Source organism: Mixophyes fleayi, chromosome 12, assembly GCF_038048845.1.
Source record: "Mixophyes fleayi isolate aMixFle1 chromosome 12, aMixFle1.hap1, whole genome shotgun sequence".
Taxonomy (NCBI): domain Eukaryota; kingdom Metazoa; phylum Chordata; class Amphibia; order Anura; family Limnodynastidae; genus Mixophyes; species Mixophyes fleayi.
The window spans coordinates 83956428-83975438 of record NC_134413.1 but is presented as its reverse complement, the minus strand read 5'-3'; the positions used below and the strand labels follow the sequence as shown (position 1 = coordinate 83975438).

The 19011-nt window shown below is 50.6% G+C and overlaps 2 protein-coding genes across 2 annotated transcripts; both read right to left on the bottom strand.

Annotated features, from left to right (window-relative positions):
* Positions 1-8477: 8477 nt before the first annotated feature.
* Positions 8478-16406, bottom strand: FLAD1 (flavin adenine dinucleotide synthetase 1). Its single transcript, XM_075192346.1, is given in 18 exon segments — positions 8478-8677; positions 8680-8759; positions 8835-8908; positions 10316-10505; positions 10752-10800; positions 10803-10849; positions 10943-10962; positions 10964-10990; positions 10992-11063; positions 11065-11093; positions 11316-11348; positions 11351-11795; positions 11798-11964; positions 11967-12047; positions 12050-12071; positions 14757-15119; positions 15156-15281; positions 16343-16406. Coding segments are annotated over 16 exon segments (1722 nt in total). The 5' UTR covers positions 15066-15119; positions 15156-15281; positions 16343-16406; the 3' UTR covers positions 8478-8600.
* Positions 16407-16920: 514 nt separating this feature from the next.
* On the bottom strand, positions 16921-19011 carry CKS1B (CDC28 protein kinase regulatory subunit 1B; the record flags this gene model as incomplete). The annotated part of the gene is made up of 2 exons (XM_075192926.1): positions 16921-17099; positions 18786-19011. Coding segments are annotated over 2 exons (276 nt in total), but the record flags the coding sequence as incomplete, so codon positions are not given.

The following is a 19011-nucleotide window of genomic DNA, read 5'->3' as shown; positions in this document are numbered from 1 at the left end:
TCTACGCTGGGTGTAATCTCAGTACCTGTCTTGTACGCCAGGTGTAATCTGGGTATAATATTAGTACCTGTCCTGTACGCCGGATGTAATCTGGGTGTAATCTCAGTACCTGTCCTGTACGCTGGGTGTAATCTGGGTGTAATCTCAGTACCTGTCCTGTACGCTGGGTGTAATCTCAGTACCTGTCCTGTACGCCAGGTGTAATCTGGGTGTAATCTCAGTACCTGTCCTGTACGCCAGGTGTAATCTGGGTGTAATCTCAGTACCTGTCCTGTACGCCAGGTGTAATCTGGGTGTAATCTCAGTACCTGTCCTGTACGCCGGATGTAATCTGGGTGTAATCTCAGTACCTGTCCTGTACGCCGGATGTAATCTGGGTGTAATATCAATACTTGTCCTGTACGCCAGATGTAATCTGGGTATAATATTAGTACCTGTCCTGTACGCCGGATGTAATCTGGGTGTAAACTCAGTACCTGTCCTGTACGCCAGGTGTAATCTGGGTGTAATCTCAGTACCTGTCCTGTACGCCGGATGTAATCTGGGTGTAATATCAATACCTGTCCTGTACACCAGGTGTAATCTGGGTATAATATCAGTACCTGTCCTGTACGCCGGATGTAATCTGGGTGTAAACTCAGTACCTGTCCTGTACGCCGGGTGTAATCTGGGTATATTCTCAGTACCTGTCCTGTACGCCGGGTGTAATCTGGGTGTAACCTCAATACCTGTCCTGTACGCTGGTTGTAATCTGGGTGCAATCTCAGTACCTGTCCTGTACGTCGGGTGTAATCTCAGTACCTGTCCTGTATGCTAGGTGTAATCTCAGTATTTGTCCTCTACGCTGGGTGTAATCTCAGTACCTGTCCTGTACGCTTGGTGTAATCTTAGTACCTGTCCTGTACAACGGGTGTAATCTGGGTGTAATCTCAGTACCTGTCCTGTACGCCGGATGTAATCTGGGTGTAATCTCAGTACCTTTCCTGTACGCCGGGTGTAATCTGGGTGTAATCTCAGTACCCGTCCTGCACGCAGGGTGTAATCTGGGTGTAATATCAGTACCTGTCCTGTATGTCGGGTGTATTCTCAGTACCTGTCCTGTACACTGGATGTAATCTCAGTACCTGTCCTGTACACTGGATGTAATCTCAGTACCTGTCCTGTACGCCGGGTGTAATCTGGGTATATTCTCAGTACCTATCCTGTACGCTGGGTGTAACCTCAGTACCTGTCCTGTGTGCCAGGTGTAATCTCAGTACCTGTCCTGTACGCCGGATGTAATCTGGGTGTAATATCAATACTTGTCCTGTACGCCAGGTGTAATCTGGGTATAATATTAGTACCTGTCCTGTACGCCGGATGTAATCTGGGTGTAATCTCAGTACCTGTCCTGTACGCCAGGTGTAATCTGGGTGTAATCTCAGTACCTGTCCTGTACGCCAGGTGTAATCTGGGTGTAATCTCAGTACCTGTCCTGTACGCCAGGTGTAATCTGGGTGTAATCTCAGTACCTGTCCTGTACGCCAGGTGTAATCTGGGTGTAATCTCAGTACCTGTCCTGTACGCCAGGTGTAATCTGGGTGTAATCTCAGTACCTGTCCTGTACGCCGGATGTAATCTGGGTGTAATATCAATACTTGTCCTGTACGCCAGGTGTAATCTGGGTATAATATTAGTACCTGTCCTGTACGCCGGATGTAATCTGGGTGTAAACTCAGTACCTGTCCTGTATGCCGGGTGTAATCTGGGTATATTCTCAGTACCTGTCCTGTACGCCGGGTGTAATCTGGGTGTAACCTCAATACCTGTCCTGTACGCTGGTTGTAATCTGGGTGCAATCTCAGTACCTGTCCTGTACGTCGGGTGTAATCTCAGTACCTGTCCTGTATGCTAGGTGTAATCTCAGTATTTGTCCTCTACGCTGGGTGTAATCTCAGTACCTGTCCTGTACGCTTGGTGTAATCTTAGTACCTGTCCTGTACAACGGGTGTAATCTGGGTGTAATCTCAGTATCTGTCCTGTACGACGGGTGTAATCTCAGTACCTGTCCTGTACGACGGGTATAGTCTTAGTACCTGTCCTGTATGCCGGGTGTAATATCACTATTTGGGTGTAATCTCAGTACCTGTCCTGTATGCCGGGTGTAATCTCAGTACCTGTCCTGTACGCTGGGTGTAATCTCAGTACCTGTCCTGTACGCTGGGTGTAATCTCAGTACCTATCCTGTACTCTGGGTTTAATCTGGGTGTAATCTCAGTACCTATCCTGTACGCTGGGTGTAACCTCAGTACCTGTCCTGTACTCTGGGTGTAATATGGGTGTAATCTCAGTACCTGTCCTGTATGCCGGGTGTAATATGGGTGTAATCTCAGTACCTGTCCTGTACTCTGGGTGTAATATGGGTGTAATCTCAGTACCTGTCCTGTATGCCGGGTGTAATATGGGTGTAATCTCAGTACCTGTCCTGTACGCCGGATGTAATCTCACTATTTGAGTGTAATCTCACTATTTGGGTGTAATCTCAGTACCTGTTCTGTACGCTGGGTGTAATCTCAGTACCTGTCCTGTACGCTGGGTGTAATCTCAGTACCTGTCCTGTACTCTGGGTTTAATCTCAGTACCTGTCCTGTACTCTGGGTGTAATATGGGTGTAATCTCAGTACCTGTCCTGTACGCTGTGTGTAATCTCAGTACCTGTCCTGTACTCTGGGTTTAATCTCAGTACCTGTCCTGTACTCTGGGTGTAATATGGGTGTAATCTCAGTACCTGTCCTGTACGCTGTGTGTAATCTCAGTATCTGTCCTGTATGCCGGGTGTAATCTCAGTATTCGTCATGTACGTTGGATTTAATCTCAGTACCTGTCCTGTACGCTGGGTGTAATCTCAGTACTCGTCCTGTACGCTGGGTGTAATCTCAGTATCGTCCTGTACGTTGGGTGTAATCTCAGTACCTGTCCTGTATGCCGGGTGTAATCTCACTATTTGAGTGTAATCTCACTATTTGGGTGTAATCTCAGTACCTGTTCTGTACGCTGGGTGTAATCTCAGTACCTGTCCTGTACGCTGGGTGTAATCTCAGTACCTGTCCTGTACTCTGGGTTTAATCTCAGTACCTGTCCTGTACTCTGGGTGTAATATGGGTGTAATCTCAGTACCTGTCCTGTACGCTGTGTGTAATCTCAGTATCTGTCCTGTATGCCGGGTGTAATCTCAGTATTCGTCATGTACGTTGGATTTAATCTCAGTACCTGTCCTGTACGCTGGGTGTAATCTCAGTACTCGTCCTGTACGCTGGGTGTAATCTCAGTATCGTCCTGTACGTTGGGTGTAATCTCAGTAACTGTCCTGTACGCCGGGTGTAATCTGGGTGTAATCTCTGTACTTGTCCTGTACGCCGGGTGTAATCTCAGTACCTGTCCTGTACGATGGGTGTAATCTGAGTGTAATCTCAGTAGCCGTCCTCTACGCTGGGTGTAATCTCAGTACCTGTCCTGTACGCTTGGTGTAATCTTAGTACCTGTCCTGTACAACGGGTGTAATCTGGGTGTAATCTCAGTATCTGTCCTGTACGACGGGTGTAATCTCAGTACCTGTCCTGTACGACGGGTATAGTCTTAGTACCTGTCCTGTATGCCGGGTGTAATATCACTATTTGGGTGTAATCTCAGTACCTGTCCTGTATGCCGGGTGTAATATCACTATTTGGGTGTAATCTCAGTACCTGTCCTGTATGCCGGGTGTAATCTCAGTACCTGTCCTGTACGCTGGGTGTAACCTCAGTACCTGTCCTGTACGCTGGGTGTAATCTCGGTACCTGTCCTGTATGCCGTCTGTAATCTCAGTACCTGTCCTGGGGTGGGGGTGGAGGGGGGGGGGGTTATAGTATCACCTGACTGTAATGTTCCTGCTGGATGTTAAATTCGTATTACAGTAAGAATGTAACAGACTGTTGCAGCCAATGAGAGCTCAGTGTAGTGCCCCCCCCCCCCCCCCCCGGCGGTGTCGCCAGTCTGCCGGCCCCTCACTCACTATAGAGAGCGAGGAAATTCCTGCAGTGTTTGTGTTTGTGTCTCAGCTCTTATCAGGGGGGGCTCCCCGGGCCCCGTCATGTAGTGTGAGTGAGGAGGGCCCGGCCCCAGGATTGTTCACAACATCCTAATCCCGGCCCCCTCTTCCTGTTCCTGGCTTGCAGTCAGTCTGGGGACAGCTCTTTATTTAGACTTGTGTCACAATGACCCAGATCCTTTATAGTCCATTAATAAATCCGCCATCTTACCCCACCCAGGGAGCCGTTGTGTCCGCTGTATTCATCCCTGATCCTTAATATCATATTCTTACGTTATTCCTGGTAAACACAGAGACAGCGGATAACGTTGTCATTATCCATATACTGTGGTAAAGGCCTGTTCTCTGACCTACATGGCGGATGTCACTGTGCCGAGCGCCTACGTGGCGGATGTCACTGTGCCGAGCGCCTACGTGGCGGATGTCACTGTGCCGAGCGCCTACGTGGCGGATGTCACTGTGCCGAGCGCTTACGTGGCGGATGTCACTGTGCCGAGCGCCTACGTGGCGGATGTCACTGTGCCGAGCGCCTACGTGGCGGATGTCACTGTGCCGAGCGCCTACGTGGCGGATGTCACTGTGCCGAGCGCCTACGTGGCGGATGTCACTGTGCCGAGCACAGACCACCGTCTTCTTGTACGTTGCGCTATTCTGACAGCTCTGTTAGGGAGTATGTGATGTGTGTCATCGAAGCTGGAGACTTATGGTCATTGTAATTGTAGTAAGTTACGGTTAAGACGCGTTTAGCTGCAGCAAGACAACACGTCCATGATTTATTACACGCGTGTTCCAAAACTGCACACATCAAACACAGCGTTTATATGTATAATAAGTACATTGCAAACAGTGTGTATGTAACACTAGTGAGACCTGTGAGGTTTATATAGTGCTGGACACATGAAGAAGAGACCTGTGAGGTTTATATAGTGCTGGACACATGAAGAAGAGACCTGTGAGGTTTATATAGTGCTGGACACATGAAGAGACCTGTGAGGTTTATATAGCGCTGGACACATGAAAAAGAGACCTGTAAGGTTTATATAGCGCTGGACACATGAAGAAGAGACCTGTGAGGTTTATATAACGCAGGACACATGAAGAAGAGACCTGTGAGGTTTATATAGTGCTGGACACATAAAGAAGAGACCTGTAAGGTTTATATAGTGCTGGACACATGAAGAAGAGACCTGTGAGGTTTATATAGTGCTGGACACATAAAGAAGAGACCTGTAAGGTTTATATAGTGCTGGACACATGAAGAAGAGACCTGTGAGGTTTATATAGTGCTGGACACATGAAGAAGAGACCTGTGAGGTTAGTATAGCGCTGGACACATGAAGAAGAGACCTGTGAGGTTTATATAGTGCTGGACACATGAAGAAGAGACCTGTGAGGTTTATATAGTGCTGGACACATGAAGAACAGACCTGTGAGGTTTATATAGTGCTGGACACATGAAAAAGAGACCTGTGAGGTTTACATAGCACAGGACACATGAAGAAGAGACCTGTGAGCTTTATATAACGCAAGACACATGAAGAAGAGACCTGTAAGGTTTATATAGTGCTGGACACATGAAGAGACCTGTGAGGTTTATATAGTGCTGGACACATGAAGAAGAGACCTGTGAGGTTTATATAGTGCTGGACACATGAAGAAGAGACCTGTGAGGTTTATATAGCGCTGGACACATGAAGAAGAGACCTGTGAGGTTTATATAGCGCTGGACACATGAAGAAGAGACCTGTGAGGTTTATATAGTGCTGGACACATGAAGAAGAGACCTGTGAGGTTTATATAGTGCTGGACACATGAAAAAGAGACCTGTGAGGTTTATATAGTGCTGGACACATGAAGAAGAGACCTGTGAGGTTTATATAGTGCTGGACACATGAAGAAGAGACCTGTAAGGTTTATATAGTGCTGGACACATGAAGAAGAGACCTGTGAGGTTTATATAGCGCAGGACACATGAAGAGACCTGTGAGGTTTATATAACGCAGGACACATGAAGAAGAGACCTGTGAGGTTTATATAGTGCTGGACACATAAAGAAGAGACCTGTAAGGTTTATATAGTGCTGGACACATGAAGAAGAGACCTGTGAGGTTTATATAGTGCTGGACACATGAAGAAGAGACCTGTGAGGTTTATATAGTGCTGGACACATGAAGAACAGACCTGTGAGGTTTATATAGTGCTGGACACATGAAAAAGAGACCTGTGAGGTTTACATAGCACAGGACACATGAAGAAGAGACCTGTGAGCTTTATATAACGCAAGACACATGAAGAAGAGACCTGTAAGGTTTATATAGTGCTGGACACATGAAGAGACCTGTGAGGTTTATATAGTGCTGGACACATGAAGAAGAGACCTGTGAGGTTTATATAGTGCTGGACACATGAAGAAGAGACCTGTGAGGTTTATATAGCGCTGGACACATGAAGAAGAGACCTGTGAGGTTTATATAGCGCTGGACACATGAAGAAGAGACCTGTGAGGTTTATATAGTGCTGGACACATGAAGAAGAGACCTGTGAGGTTTATATAGTGCTGGACACATGAAAAAGAGACCTGTGAGGTTTATATAGTGCTGGACACATGAAGAAGAGACCTGTGAGGTTTATATAGTGCTGGACACATGAAGAAGAGACCTGTAAGGTTTATATAGTGCTGGACACATGAAGAAGAGACCTGTGAGGTTTATATAGCGCAGGACACATGAAGAAGAGACCTGTAAGGTTTATATAGTGCTGGACACATGAAGAAGAGACCTGTGAGGTTTATATAGTGCTGGACACATGAAGAGACCTGTGAGATTTATATAGTGCTGGACACATGAAGAAGAGACCTGTGAGGTTTATATAGTGCTGGACACATGAAGAAGAGACCTGTGAGGTTTATATAGTTGCAGACCTTGCATACTGCTCTGCAGCGCCATCTTGTGTTATCTCCTCATATTCATCTCACTATCATACATGGGACAGATAGATGTGATATACGTATGTCCTCCGTCCAGCAATCATCTACTTAACGTGTCTATTGTATGCACCATACTAAGTGCAGTGTGAGATTATATATATATATATATATATATATATATATATATATATATATATATATATATATATATATATGCCGGGGCCACTGTAGTCAGTCTATGTAAATCGCTGTGGCTGAACTTAACCTTATGTGATATGTAAAGTTTTCCAATCCTTACCCAATGCTTTTAATGTGGCGTCAGGCTGTAGTTCAGGACCACCGACACGTAATAATCCTGACACTATGATACAGGGGACACTCAGCCCAGCGATGCTCACATCACTACAACACAGCCATGAAACTGGAGCAGACACGCAGACCAGGCAGAATATCATTTTATTGTAATTCAGGAGGTCACTGCAGCTCTACGGATCAGCGCCTGTGAGGACCCAGTTCGTGGCTTTGGGGAGGAACGTTCCAGTTGTGCTGGAGGGCTCGGGTCCAAGTCTACAGATGCCGTCTGCCCAAGCCCGCAGACCATCCTCATGGGAGAGCGACTAGACCGGGGCCAGTGTGGACCCTGGTCGCCCGTCTCACTCACAGGGCGAATGTCACTCGTTCAGCTACCGCGCCAATCACTTCATAAAACTCTATGTACTAGACGTTGGCACAGAAGAGCGGGCACTGATAGAGGGCAGCCATCTTGGTGCTGGGCCGCTCCTACCCCTAGTCCAGCAGCTCTTTAACACACCAGCAGCACAGCAGGAAGTACATACATTCCTTCAGACCCTTCAGGAAGGACGAAGCCCATGTTCATGCCATGGCATTCTTGTACCTGGGGATGGGCAGGGTCATACTCCGGAGCACTTGTCCCATGGAGAACCGGGAGAGCGCAGGCATAGGCTCTGCGTGGGCTGAGTGAGGATAGCAGGGGGTATCGTCTCTTTACTGGGATCCTCATGTGGTTGTGGGCCGGGGGGTGGGGTTCAATTTATCAGCTGGCGAGCCCTGAGCGGAGGGGGTGAGGAGAGCGCCTGGGGCATTGTGCTGGGAACAGTGTGGAACCGCTCTATAATCCCTGTCTTTGTCAGTGTAGTTACATGGGGGGCAGACGCAGAGAGGAGGGGAGCCTGTCAGGTCATATTAACCCCCTGGGAGGCCAGCGTTAACCCTTTCAGAGCCGGGGTCCCATGACGGGTCAGGTGACAGCCGCTGACACAGCAGAGGGACAAACGCTGACACCAGAAGGGGGGTGAGAGCATGACATGCCCTCGTCATGGTGGCAGCCGCAGGGAGGTCTCAGCTCCAGGTGACTCTATTCCAACCACAGCCCGAAGAGACCTGCAGACTGGCGAGAGAGACAGATGTATGAGAGAGCTCAGAGGTGCACAGGAGACAGCCGCACACTGAGACAGACAGGCAGCATTGTGGGTACCGCAGTGTATTAGGACATAGGAGACATTATAATACATACAATATAACACAATAATATCCCCCCCCACAGTGTCGTCGTCTCACATGAACCCGGACGGCAGCACACGCCACACGTTAGTAGACATGGACACGCGTTACGTTACTTCCTGGAGGTCCGCTCCTCTCCTCGTTCTGCAGCATGTAGGCCGGTGGAAGCTCTCCACGCCGGTGGCGGTGGTGTACCGGAGGGTGGGGTTCTTGATGGTGTTATCCATGCTGCCCAGAGATGTGTAACTGGGGGAGGAAAGAAAGAGACACCCTAAGAGACAGCCCCACGGAGGAGGAAGCGGGTGTAAGCGATAGACTCACCCCTTATCATACAGAATGCAGTACGGTATATACAGCGTCCGCAGGAAGTCCCAGATGTCCCGGTACGACCAGTCCTGGAACACAGATAACAGACCACTAAGTAACGTAATACTCGGAGATGGAGTCACGTGGCCCGTTACAACCCTCAACCCTCAGTGATGGCGTCACGTGGCCCGTTACACCCTTCAACCCTCAGAGATGGCGCCAAGAGGCCTGTTACACCCCCAACCGTCGGAGATAGCACCACGTTGCCCATTACACCCCCAACCCTCAGAGATAGCACCACGTGACTCGTTACACCCCCAACCCTCAGAGATGGCACCACTTGGCCCGTTACACCCCCAACCCCCGGAGATGCACCACGTGGCCCGTTACACCCCCAACCCTCAGAGATGGCATCACTTGGCCCCGTTACACCCCCAACCCTCAGAGATGGCGTCACGTGGCCCGTTACACCACTAACCCTCAGAGATGGCGCCACGGGACCCGTTACACCACTAACCCTCAGAGATGGCGCCACGTGACCCGTTACACCCCCAACCCTCGGAGATGGTGCCACATGGCCTGTTACACCCCCAACCGTCGGAGATGGCACCACGTTGTCCGTTACACCCCCAACCCTCAGAGATGGCATCACTTGGCCCGTTACACCCCCAACCCTCAGAGATGGCGTCACGTGGCCCGTTACACCACTAACCCTCAGAGATGGCGCCACGGGACCGTTACACCACTAACCCTCAGAGATGGCGTCACGTGGCCCGTTACACCACTAACCCTCAGAGATGGCGCCACGGGACCCGTTACACCCCCAAACCTCAGATATGGCTTCACGTGGCCCGTTACACCCCCAACCGTCGGAGATGGCGCCACGTTGCCCATTACACCGCCAACCCTCGGAGATGGCACCACGTGGTCCGTTACACCCCCAACCATCGGAGATGGCACCACGTGGCCCGTTACACCCCCCAACCCTCAGATATGGCTTCACGTGGCCCGTTACACCCCCAACCGTCGGAGATGGCGCCACGTTGCCCATTACACCCCCAACCCTCGGAGATGGCACCACGTGGCCCGTTACACACCCCCAACCCCTCAGAGATGGCGTCACGTGGCCCGTTACACCACTAACCCTCAGATATGGCTTCACGTGGCCCGTTACACCACTAACCCTCAGAGATGGTGCCACGGGACCCGTTACACCACTAACCCTCAGAGATGGCGCCACGTGACCATTACACCCCCAACCCCCGAAGATGGCGTCACGTGGCCCGTTACACCCCCAACCGCCAGAGCTGGCACCACGTTGCCCATTACACCCCCAACCCTCGGAGATGGCTCACGTGATCCGTTACACCCCCAATCGCCAGAGATGGCGCCACATGACCATTACACCCCCAAAGATGGTACCATTGGACCCATTACCACACACAATCCCTGGAGACGGCACCACGGGACCCTTTACTCCCCCCAATCCCACTCACCAGCAAGGGGTTCACTCGCATGTACTTGGGCCAGCCAGGGTCAGTCAGACACATGGGAGTCAGGGATCGGGAGTAGGGATCAGTGCGACGGGTGCCCATCAGGATGGCCTCCAGCTGGGGCTGCTCCGCCTTCAGTTCCAGAAGAGCCAGTTTAATGTCGCCCTGGATGGTGTAAATCTGGAGGCTGTAACTGGATGGGAGAGACGGGTGTCACATGTGGAGCAGGAGCCTGATACTAGGACAGAATTAGGAATCCCGGCCCCCCCCAGAACAGCATAGAAAACCCCTCCCCTTATAATAAGCTGTGTAACCGTCTATGGCCCCGTAGCTGGGACCCACACTAGATATTATAATACTACACACTGCAGTTATCATAGGGAGCCGACCGGTGACCACGGCACTGTGGTGGGTAGTGTTACCACGTGGCGGTACCCACCGTTTGGTTGTGTCCTGCATGAACTGCTCCATCTCTGGGAAGGGCGACACGATGCGATGTACAGCGCCTGCAGCTTCTCCTTACGCTCCGGATACCTCCTTGGCAGGGCGATATAAAGAGGGGGTAGTTATGTGTAAACTTTCCAAGCCCCCCCCCCACCACCGGCTGTGCCAATCTGAGGCCACTCTCACCTCTGCACGGCAGCGTGGAAACAGGTGCAGGAGCGCGGTGCAATCCTTACGCCGTTAACAACGCCACGCAGACCTTCTCCAGGCTGTACTTGTCCAGAGCCTCTTCCACGGTGCGCAGTGCAGCCGACCACCTTACCTCCGAGCGGGGAACCTTGCAGAGACAGAGAAGGGGCTGTAACTACCCCCACATCAATCTACCAATCAGCGACGGGCGTTGTGTCCTCGGACAGGAGTGTGCTAAGGTCTGCCACCAGCACACAACTTTCACTTATTGTTTATATGTGTCTAGTAAAAGTTGGGTGATTGCAAGAAAATCAATTCATACAAAAAAAAAGGTGAAACCTGTAAACAGAAATAAATGAACAGTCCTCACCGGATTGCGCCAGTTGGTACACCTCAGCTGCAGCTGAGACACCGGGCTTCTCACGTAAGGCACCACTACCCCCGGAGGGAGGCGTTGGATTAGAAAGTTATAAGCCTCATCCAGACGCGTTTCACAGTCGGAGTCCAGCGTCAGCTGCACACGGTAGTAGTTGTTGGCCCAGTCGGGGTAGGATCCAGGCTGACGTATCTCCGGTAGGAGCTGTTGGCCTCCTCCAACACAGCGGCGAATGGAGAGCTCGTCAGCATTTACGTAGATCTCCCGGCAGTAAAAACGCGTCTGTTCGTCTGCGGAAGAGGTGGTCTAAGCCCTCCAGAGCCTCTCCATCAGCGACGGGATCCCGGGAAACACGTAGACATTGTGGACGCTGATCAGCGGGTACTTGAAGCAGTCGCCGGTGCGTTTGTCTGTGCCGTAGTTTAGCTTGGAGGACATGGGGATCCGCGCCAGCTTCATCTCGGGGCACCAACGTCCGACTTTCCAAAGAACTTCTGCACCAATGAGACCAACTCCGGGTGCGGGAAGACGTCCTCTCCGAAAGCCTTGGCTACGGCCTCGAAGGTGACGTCATCGTGCGTTGGGCCGATACCCCCGGAGGTCAGGACGTAGGTGTACTGGGAAGAGAAAGCCGCGATTTCACTGCAATGGCGTGAACGTCATCCGGTATCACCGATATTCTGCTGACCTTAACACCAATGGAGCGCAGCTTCTTACACATGAAGACGAGTTTGTGTCCTGAGTGTGGCCCTGCGCAGGGAGAGAGTATTACAGGTGCGCTACATTAGCCGGGGGACTCCCAGGCCTAATATGTACAAAATTACATGTAATAATGGCTTCTGACTTCCCCTCCTCGTTATATTGTGTAGTACTGCTCCTCACAGTGACTATATGGAGACACTAGAAGGCTGCGTGTATGACATTCCCAATCTATATTGTGCAGCAGAGCTCCTCCAGGTGGCTGTGGGACATTATATAGTATAAGAGCTCCTCACAGTGACTAGGGGACCATTATATTGTGTAGCAGAGCTCCTCCCGGTGACTGTGGGACATTATATAGTGCAGCAGAGCTCCTCCAGGTGCACTGTAGGACATTATTTAGTGCAGCAGAGCTCCACCAGGTGACTATGGGACATTAAATAGTGCAGCAGAGCTCCACCAGGTGACTGTGGGACATTATATAGTGCAGCAGAGCTCCACCAGGTGACTGTGGGACATTATATAGTGTAGCAGAGCTCCTCCAGGTGACTGTGGGACATTATATAGTGCAGCAGAGCTCCTCACAGCGACTAGGGGACATTATATTGTGTAGCAGAGCTCCTCCAGGTGACTGTAGGACATTATATGGTGGAGCAGAGCTCCTCCAGGTGACTGTAGGACATTATATTGTGTAGCAGAGCTCCTCCAGGTGACTGTGGGACATTATATGGTGGAGCACAGCTCCTCCAGGTGACTGTGGGACATTATATGGTGGAGCAGAGCTCCTCCAGGTGACTGTGGGACATTATATGGTGCAGCAGAGCTCCTCCAGGTGACTGTGGGACATTATATGGTGGAGCACAGCTCCTCCAGGTGACTGGTGGGACATTATATGGTGGAGCAGAGCTCCTCCAGGTGACTGTGGGACATTATATGGTGCAGCAGAGCTCCTCCAGGTGACTGTGGGACATTATATGGTGCAGCAGAGCTCCTCCAGGTGACTGTGGGACATTATGTAGTGAGGCAGAGCTCCTTTCAGTGACTGTGGGACATTATATATTACGGCAGAGCTCCTCCAGGTGACTGTGGGACATTAAATAGTGCGGCAGAGCTCCACCAGGTGATTGTGGGACATTAAATAGTGCGGCAGAGCTCCACCAGGTGATTGTGGGACATTAAATAGTGCAGCAGAGCTCCACCAGGTGACTGTGGGACATTATATGGTGGAGCAGAGCTCCTCCAGGTGACTGTGGGACATTATATGGTGCAGCAGAGCTCCTCCAGGTGACTGTGGGACATTATATGGTGGAGCACAGCTCCTCCAGGTGACTGTGGGACATTATATGGTGGAGCAGAGCTCCTCCAGGTGACTGTGGGACATTATATGGTGCAGCAGAGCTCCTCCAGGTGACTGTGGGACATTATATGGTGCAGCAGAGCTCCTCCAGGTGACTGTGGGACATTATGTAGTGAGGCAGAGCTCCTTTCAGTGACTGTGGGACATTATATATTACGGCAGAGCTCCTCCAGGTGACTGTGGGACATTAAATAGTGCGGCAGAGCTCCACCAGGTGATTGTGGGACATTAAATAGTGCGGCAGAGCTCCACCAGGTGATTGTGGGACATTAAATAGTGCAGCAGAGCTCCACCAGGTGACTGTGGGACATTATATAGTGCAGGAGAGCTCCTCCAGGTGACTGTGGGACATTATATAGTGCAGCAGAGCTCCACCAGGTGACAGTGGGACATTATATAGTGCAGCAGAGCTCCACCAGGTGACAGTGGGACATTATATAGTGCAGCAGAGCTCCTCCAGGTGACTGTGGGACATTATATAGTGCAGCAGAGCTCCTCCAGGTGACTGTGGGACATTATATAGTGCAGCAGAGCTCCACCAGGTGACTGTGGGACATTATATAGTGCAGCAGAGCTCCTCCAGGTGACTGTGGGACATTATATAGTGCAGCAGAGCTCCTCCAGGTGACTGTGGGACAGTATATAGTGTAGCAGAGCTCCACCAGGTGACTGTGGGACATTATATAGTGCAGCAGAGCTCCTCACAGCGACTAGGGGACATTATATTGTGCAGCAGAGCTCCTCCAGGTGACTGTGGGACATTATATGGGTGGAGCAGAGCTCCTCCAGGTGACTGTGGGACATTATATTGTGTAGCAGAGCTCCTCCAGGTGACTGTGGGACATTATATAGTGCAGCAGAGCTCCTCCAGGTGACTGTGGGACATTATATAGTGCAGCAGAGCTCCTCCAGGTGACTGTGGGACATTATATAGTGCAGCAGAGCTCCTCCAGGTGACTGTGGGACATTATATAGTGCAGCAGAGCCTCCTCCAGGTGACTGTGGGACATTATATAGTGCAGCAGAGCTCCTCCAGGTGACTGTGGGACATTATATAGTGCAGCAGAGCTCCTCCAGGTGACTGTGGGACATTTATATAGTGCAGCAGAGCTCCTCCAGGTGACTGTGGGACATTATATAGTGCAGCAGAGCTCCTCCAGGTGACTGTGGGACATTATATAGTGCAGCAGAGCTCCTCCAGGTGACTGTGGGACATTATATAGTGTAGCAGAGCTCCTCCAGGTGACTGTGGACATTATATAGTGTAGCAGAGCTCCACCAGGTGACAGTGGGACATTATATAGTGTAGCAGAGCTCCTCCAGGTGACTGTGGGAAGAGACACCAGTGTACGGATACCAGGAGGGGACATAAGACTCACCTTGAGAATCTCGTCTCCTATGATAATGATGCCAGCGGTGACCGCCCCGGTGGTGGCCGCATTGCTGCAGAGGTTAGAAGACATGGCCAGGTGCTGCCTCAGCCTCCCTAACCGCAGTACCCTCTCCCGAGCCACAGGCTGGCGGACAATAAGCTGGCTGCAGGCACTAGCAGCCCCTAATAGGGGGCAGGAGACAGGGAGGGGACAAAGGTCAGGGGGGAGGGGACTGCTCTGTAACCCTTCATCACCACCAGCCAGCAACCTGTGCATTACATCCACACAACCCTCCTCACAACACAACCAGTGCATTACACCCACAACCCCTCCTCACACACAACCAGTGCATTACACCCACAACCCCTCCTCACCCACACAACCCTTACGACCTGTGCATTACACACACAACCCCTACAACCTGTGCATTACACCCACACAACCCCCCCTCACACACAACCTGTGCATTACACCCACACAACCTGTGCATTACACCCACACAACCTGTGCATTACACCCACACAACCCCTCCTCACACACACACAACCCCTACAACCTGTGCATTACACCCACACACAACCCCTCCTCACACACACACAACCCCTACAACCTGTGCATTACACCCACAACCCCTCCTCACCCACACAACCCCTACAACCTGTGCATTACACCCACAACCCCACCTCACCCACACAACCCCTACAACCTGTGCATTACACCACAACCCCTCCTCACCCACACAACCCCTACAACCTGTGCATTACACCCACAACCCCTCCTCACCCACACAACCCCTACAACCTGTGCATTACACCCCACACCCCTCCTCACCCACACAACCCCTACAACCTGTGCATTACACCCACAACCCCTCCTCACCCACACAACCCCTACAACCTGTGCATTACACCCACAACCCCTCCTCACACACACAACCCCTACAACCTGTGCATTACAACCCACAACCCCTCCTCTCACACACACAACCCCTACAACCTGTGCATTACACCCACAACCCCTCCTCACACACACAACCCCTACAACCTGTGCATTACACCCACAACCCCTCCTCACACAAACCCCTACAACCTGTGCATTACACCCACAACCCCTCCTCACACACACAACCCTACAACCTGTGCATTACACCCACACACAACCCCTACAACCTGTGTATTACACCCACACACAACCCCTACAACCTGTGTATTACACCCACACACAACTCCTACAACCTGTGCATTACACCCACACACAACTCCTACAACCTGTGCATTACACCCACACACAACCCCTCCTCACACACACACAACCCCTACAACCTGTGCATTACACCCACACACAACCCCTACAACCTGTGCATTACACCCACACAACCCTACAACCTGTGCATTACACCCACACAACCCGTGCATTACACCACACAACCCCTCCTCACACACACAACCCCTACAACTGTGCATTACACCCACCACAACCCCTCCTCACCACAACAACCCCTACAACCCGTGCATTACACCCACACAACCCCTCCTCACACACACAACCCCTACAACCTGTGCATTACACCCACAAACCCTCCTCACCCACACAACTCCTACAACCTGTGCATTACACCCACACAACCTGTGCATTACACACACAACCCCTCCTCTCACACACACAACCCCTACAACCTGTGCATTACACACACACACAACCCCTCCTCACACCCAACCAGCAGGATATTATACACTATATAACACACGTGCCCCCCCCCCCCCACTCACCGGCTTCCGGGTCCAGCGAGCCTACAGGAAGACTCCCTAAGCCCCGCCCCGGATGTCATTGCACAGTGCTGTACGGACAGTCTAGGGCTGCTGTGCTCCTTATAACCCTTCCCCGGGAAACAAGGATATTACTAAAGGTTCCGGAGCCGCAAACTGCCGGCTCCAGCCCATCATGTGACCTCCCCCCCCCCAATATAACAATCATGTGATCTCCCCCCCCCCAATATACCAATCATGTGATCTCCCAACCCCCCCCCCAATATAACAATCATGTGATCACCCCCCCCATTATACCAATCATGTGATCTCTCCCCCCCCCCCCAATATACCAATCATGTGATCTCTCCTCCTAACATTCAAGTCCAGTGAGCTTACCCTCCCCCCAAATAACAGAGCAGACATAAAAGAAATCACTTTATTAAAGTGAGATGACAGACAGGACACGTACAGAGAGATATATATATATAGACGTATAAATATAGGAGAGAAGGTGCTGGTGCCACAGGAGGCTCCGGGACAGGTGCAAAGCCCTAGGGCTTCTCATCTGGCAGCGGCCGGCGGAAGAGCAGGATGTGCGGTTCTGTGGGGGAGAAAGAGGCGCTCAGTATCACTTATCCGTTATATACACACAGCGCTCAGTATCACTTCTACAGGGACCATCCCGGTACACGTGTCCATTATATACACAGTGCTCAGTATCACTTCTACAGGACCATACCGGTACACGTGTCCATTATATACACAGTGCTCAGTATCACTTCTACAGGACCATCCCGGTACACGTGTTCATTATATACACAGTGCTCAGTATCACTTCTACAGGACCATCCCGATACACGTGTTCATTATATACACAGTGCTCAGTATCACTTCTACAGGACCATCCCCATACACGTGTCCATTATATACACAGTGCTCAGTATCACTTCTACAGGACCATCCCGGTACACGAGTCCATTATATACACAGCGCTCAGTATCACTTCTACAGGACCATCCCGGTACACGTGTCCATTATATACACAGTGCTCAGTATCACTTCTACAGGACCATCCCCATACACGTGTCCATTATATACACAGTGCTCAGTATCACTTCTACAGGACCATCCCGGTACACGTGTCCATTATATACACAGCGCTCAGTATCACTTCTACAGGACCATCCCGGTACACGTGTCCATTATATACACAGTGCTCAGTATCACTTCTACAGGACCATCCCGGTACACGTGTCCGTTATATACACAGTGCTCAGTATCACTTCTACAGGACCATCCCGTTCTACACAAGATCTGCGTCTCTCATCCACCCTCATTACATCCTCCCATTCTCGGTAACAGGACTTTTTTCGGGCTGCACCCACTCTATGGAACTCTCTCCCTCGCACAATAAGACTCTCCTGTGGTCTACAAACGTTGTCTGAAAACCCACCTCTTCAGGCAAGCTTATAATATTCCTCAACCACCCTCTTAACCTCACTACATTACCCTATTACCACCCGTTACAGTTTCACACAAGACAACTGACCCCTGACCAACATTGTTGTGTGACAGGATCATTTAGCTTATGAGTCACTTTTACCTTTGCAGTCTGGCTGGGCCGAAATGCAAAATGTAACCTCATGTATCAAACTCCCATTGCCCCATAGATTGTAAGCTTGTGAGCAGGGTCCTCTAACCTCTTTGTCTGTTTTACCCAGTTTGTTTATTAGTTTACTATGTTTGTCCCCAATTGTAAAGCGCTACGGAACATGTTGGCGCTATATAAATAAATGATGATGATGCTACATAATAAGACACTGTCAGTAGATAGACGTATATCAGATAATGGTCAGATTAATGGGGGGGGGGGGGGGGTCTTCTATGTGCACCATCCTTCTGATGAGCAGATTCTCCATTAACCTCCTCCATAGCAGACACTAGACCGATCACGTCAATCATTAACTCCTGTTATGTAATGCCCCATTAGAGTGCAAGCTCCTGCGAGCAGCCCCCCCCCCCCCCTCTTATTATACCTCTTACATACTCTGTACCTAGGTTTTATGTTCCCGACTTCTGGACCGTTATATAAACAGGGCAATACCACAATCAGTGACAGGGAAGCTCCTTTTTGTACCTTACAATCTGCAGTCACTGTGAATATAATGTCCAGATGTTTATAGCAGTCACTGTGTGTGTCGCCATTACAGGAGGCTATAGAGAGGGGTAAGTAACTATACAATAGACCGCTGCTGCCCCCTGCTGTCCCATGCAGCACATTACACACCTGGTTCATGGATCATGTAGTGCACCCAGCCCTGGCTCTGCTGTACTCCCAGGTTCCTCCATTCAGTCTCAGACATCAGATGCGTTTTAGGCACCATCTTGGCGATATCCTTGGGTAACATGACGTGCCTGAAAGACAGGGATCTATCAGACCAGTGCAGAGTGTGTTCTCTCCTAGGTATCAGTGTTGTATCCTGCAGTCTTGTTGTGATAACATCCGTGTAACA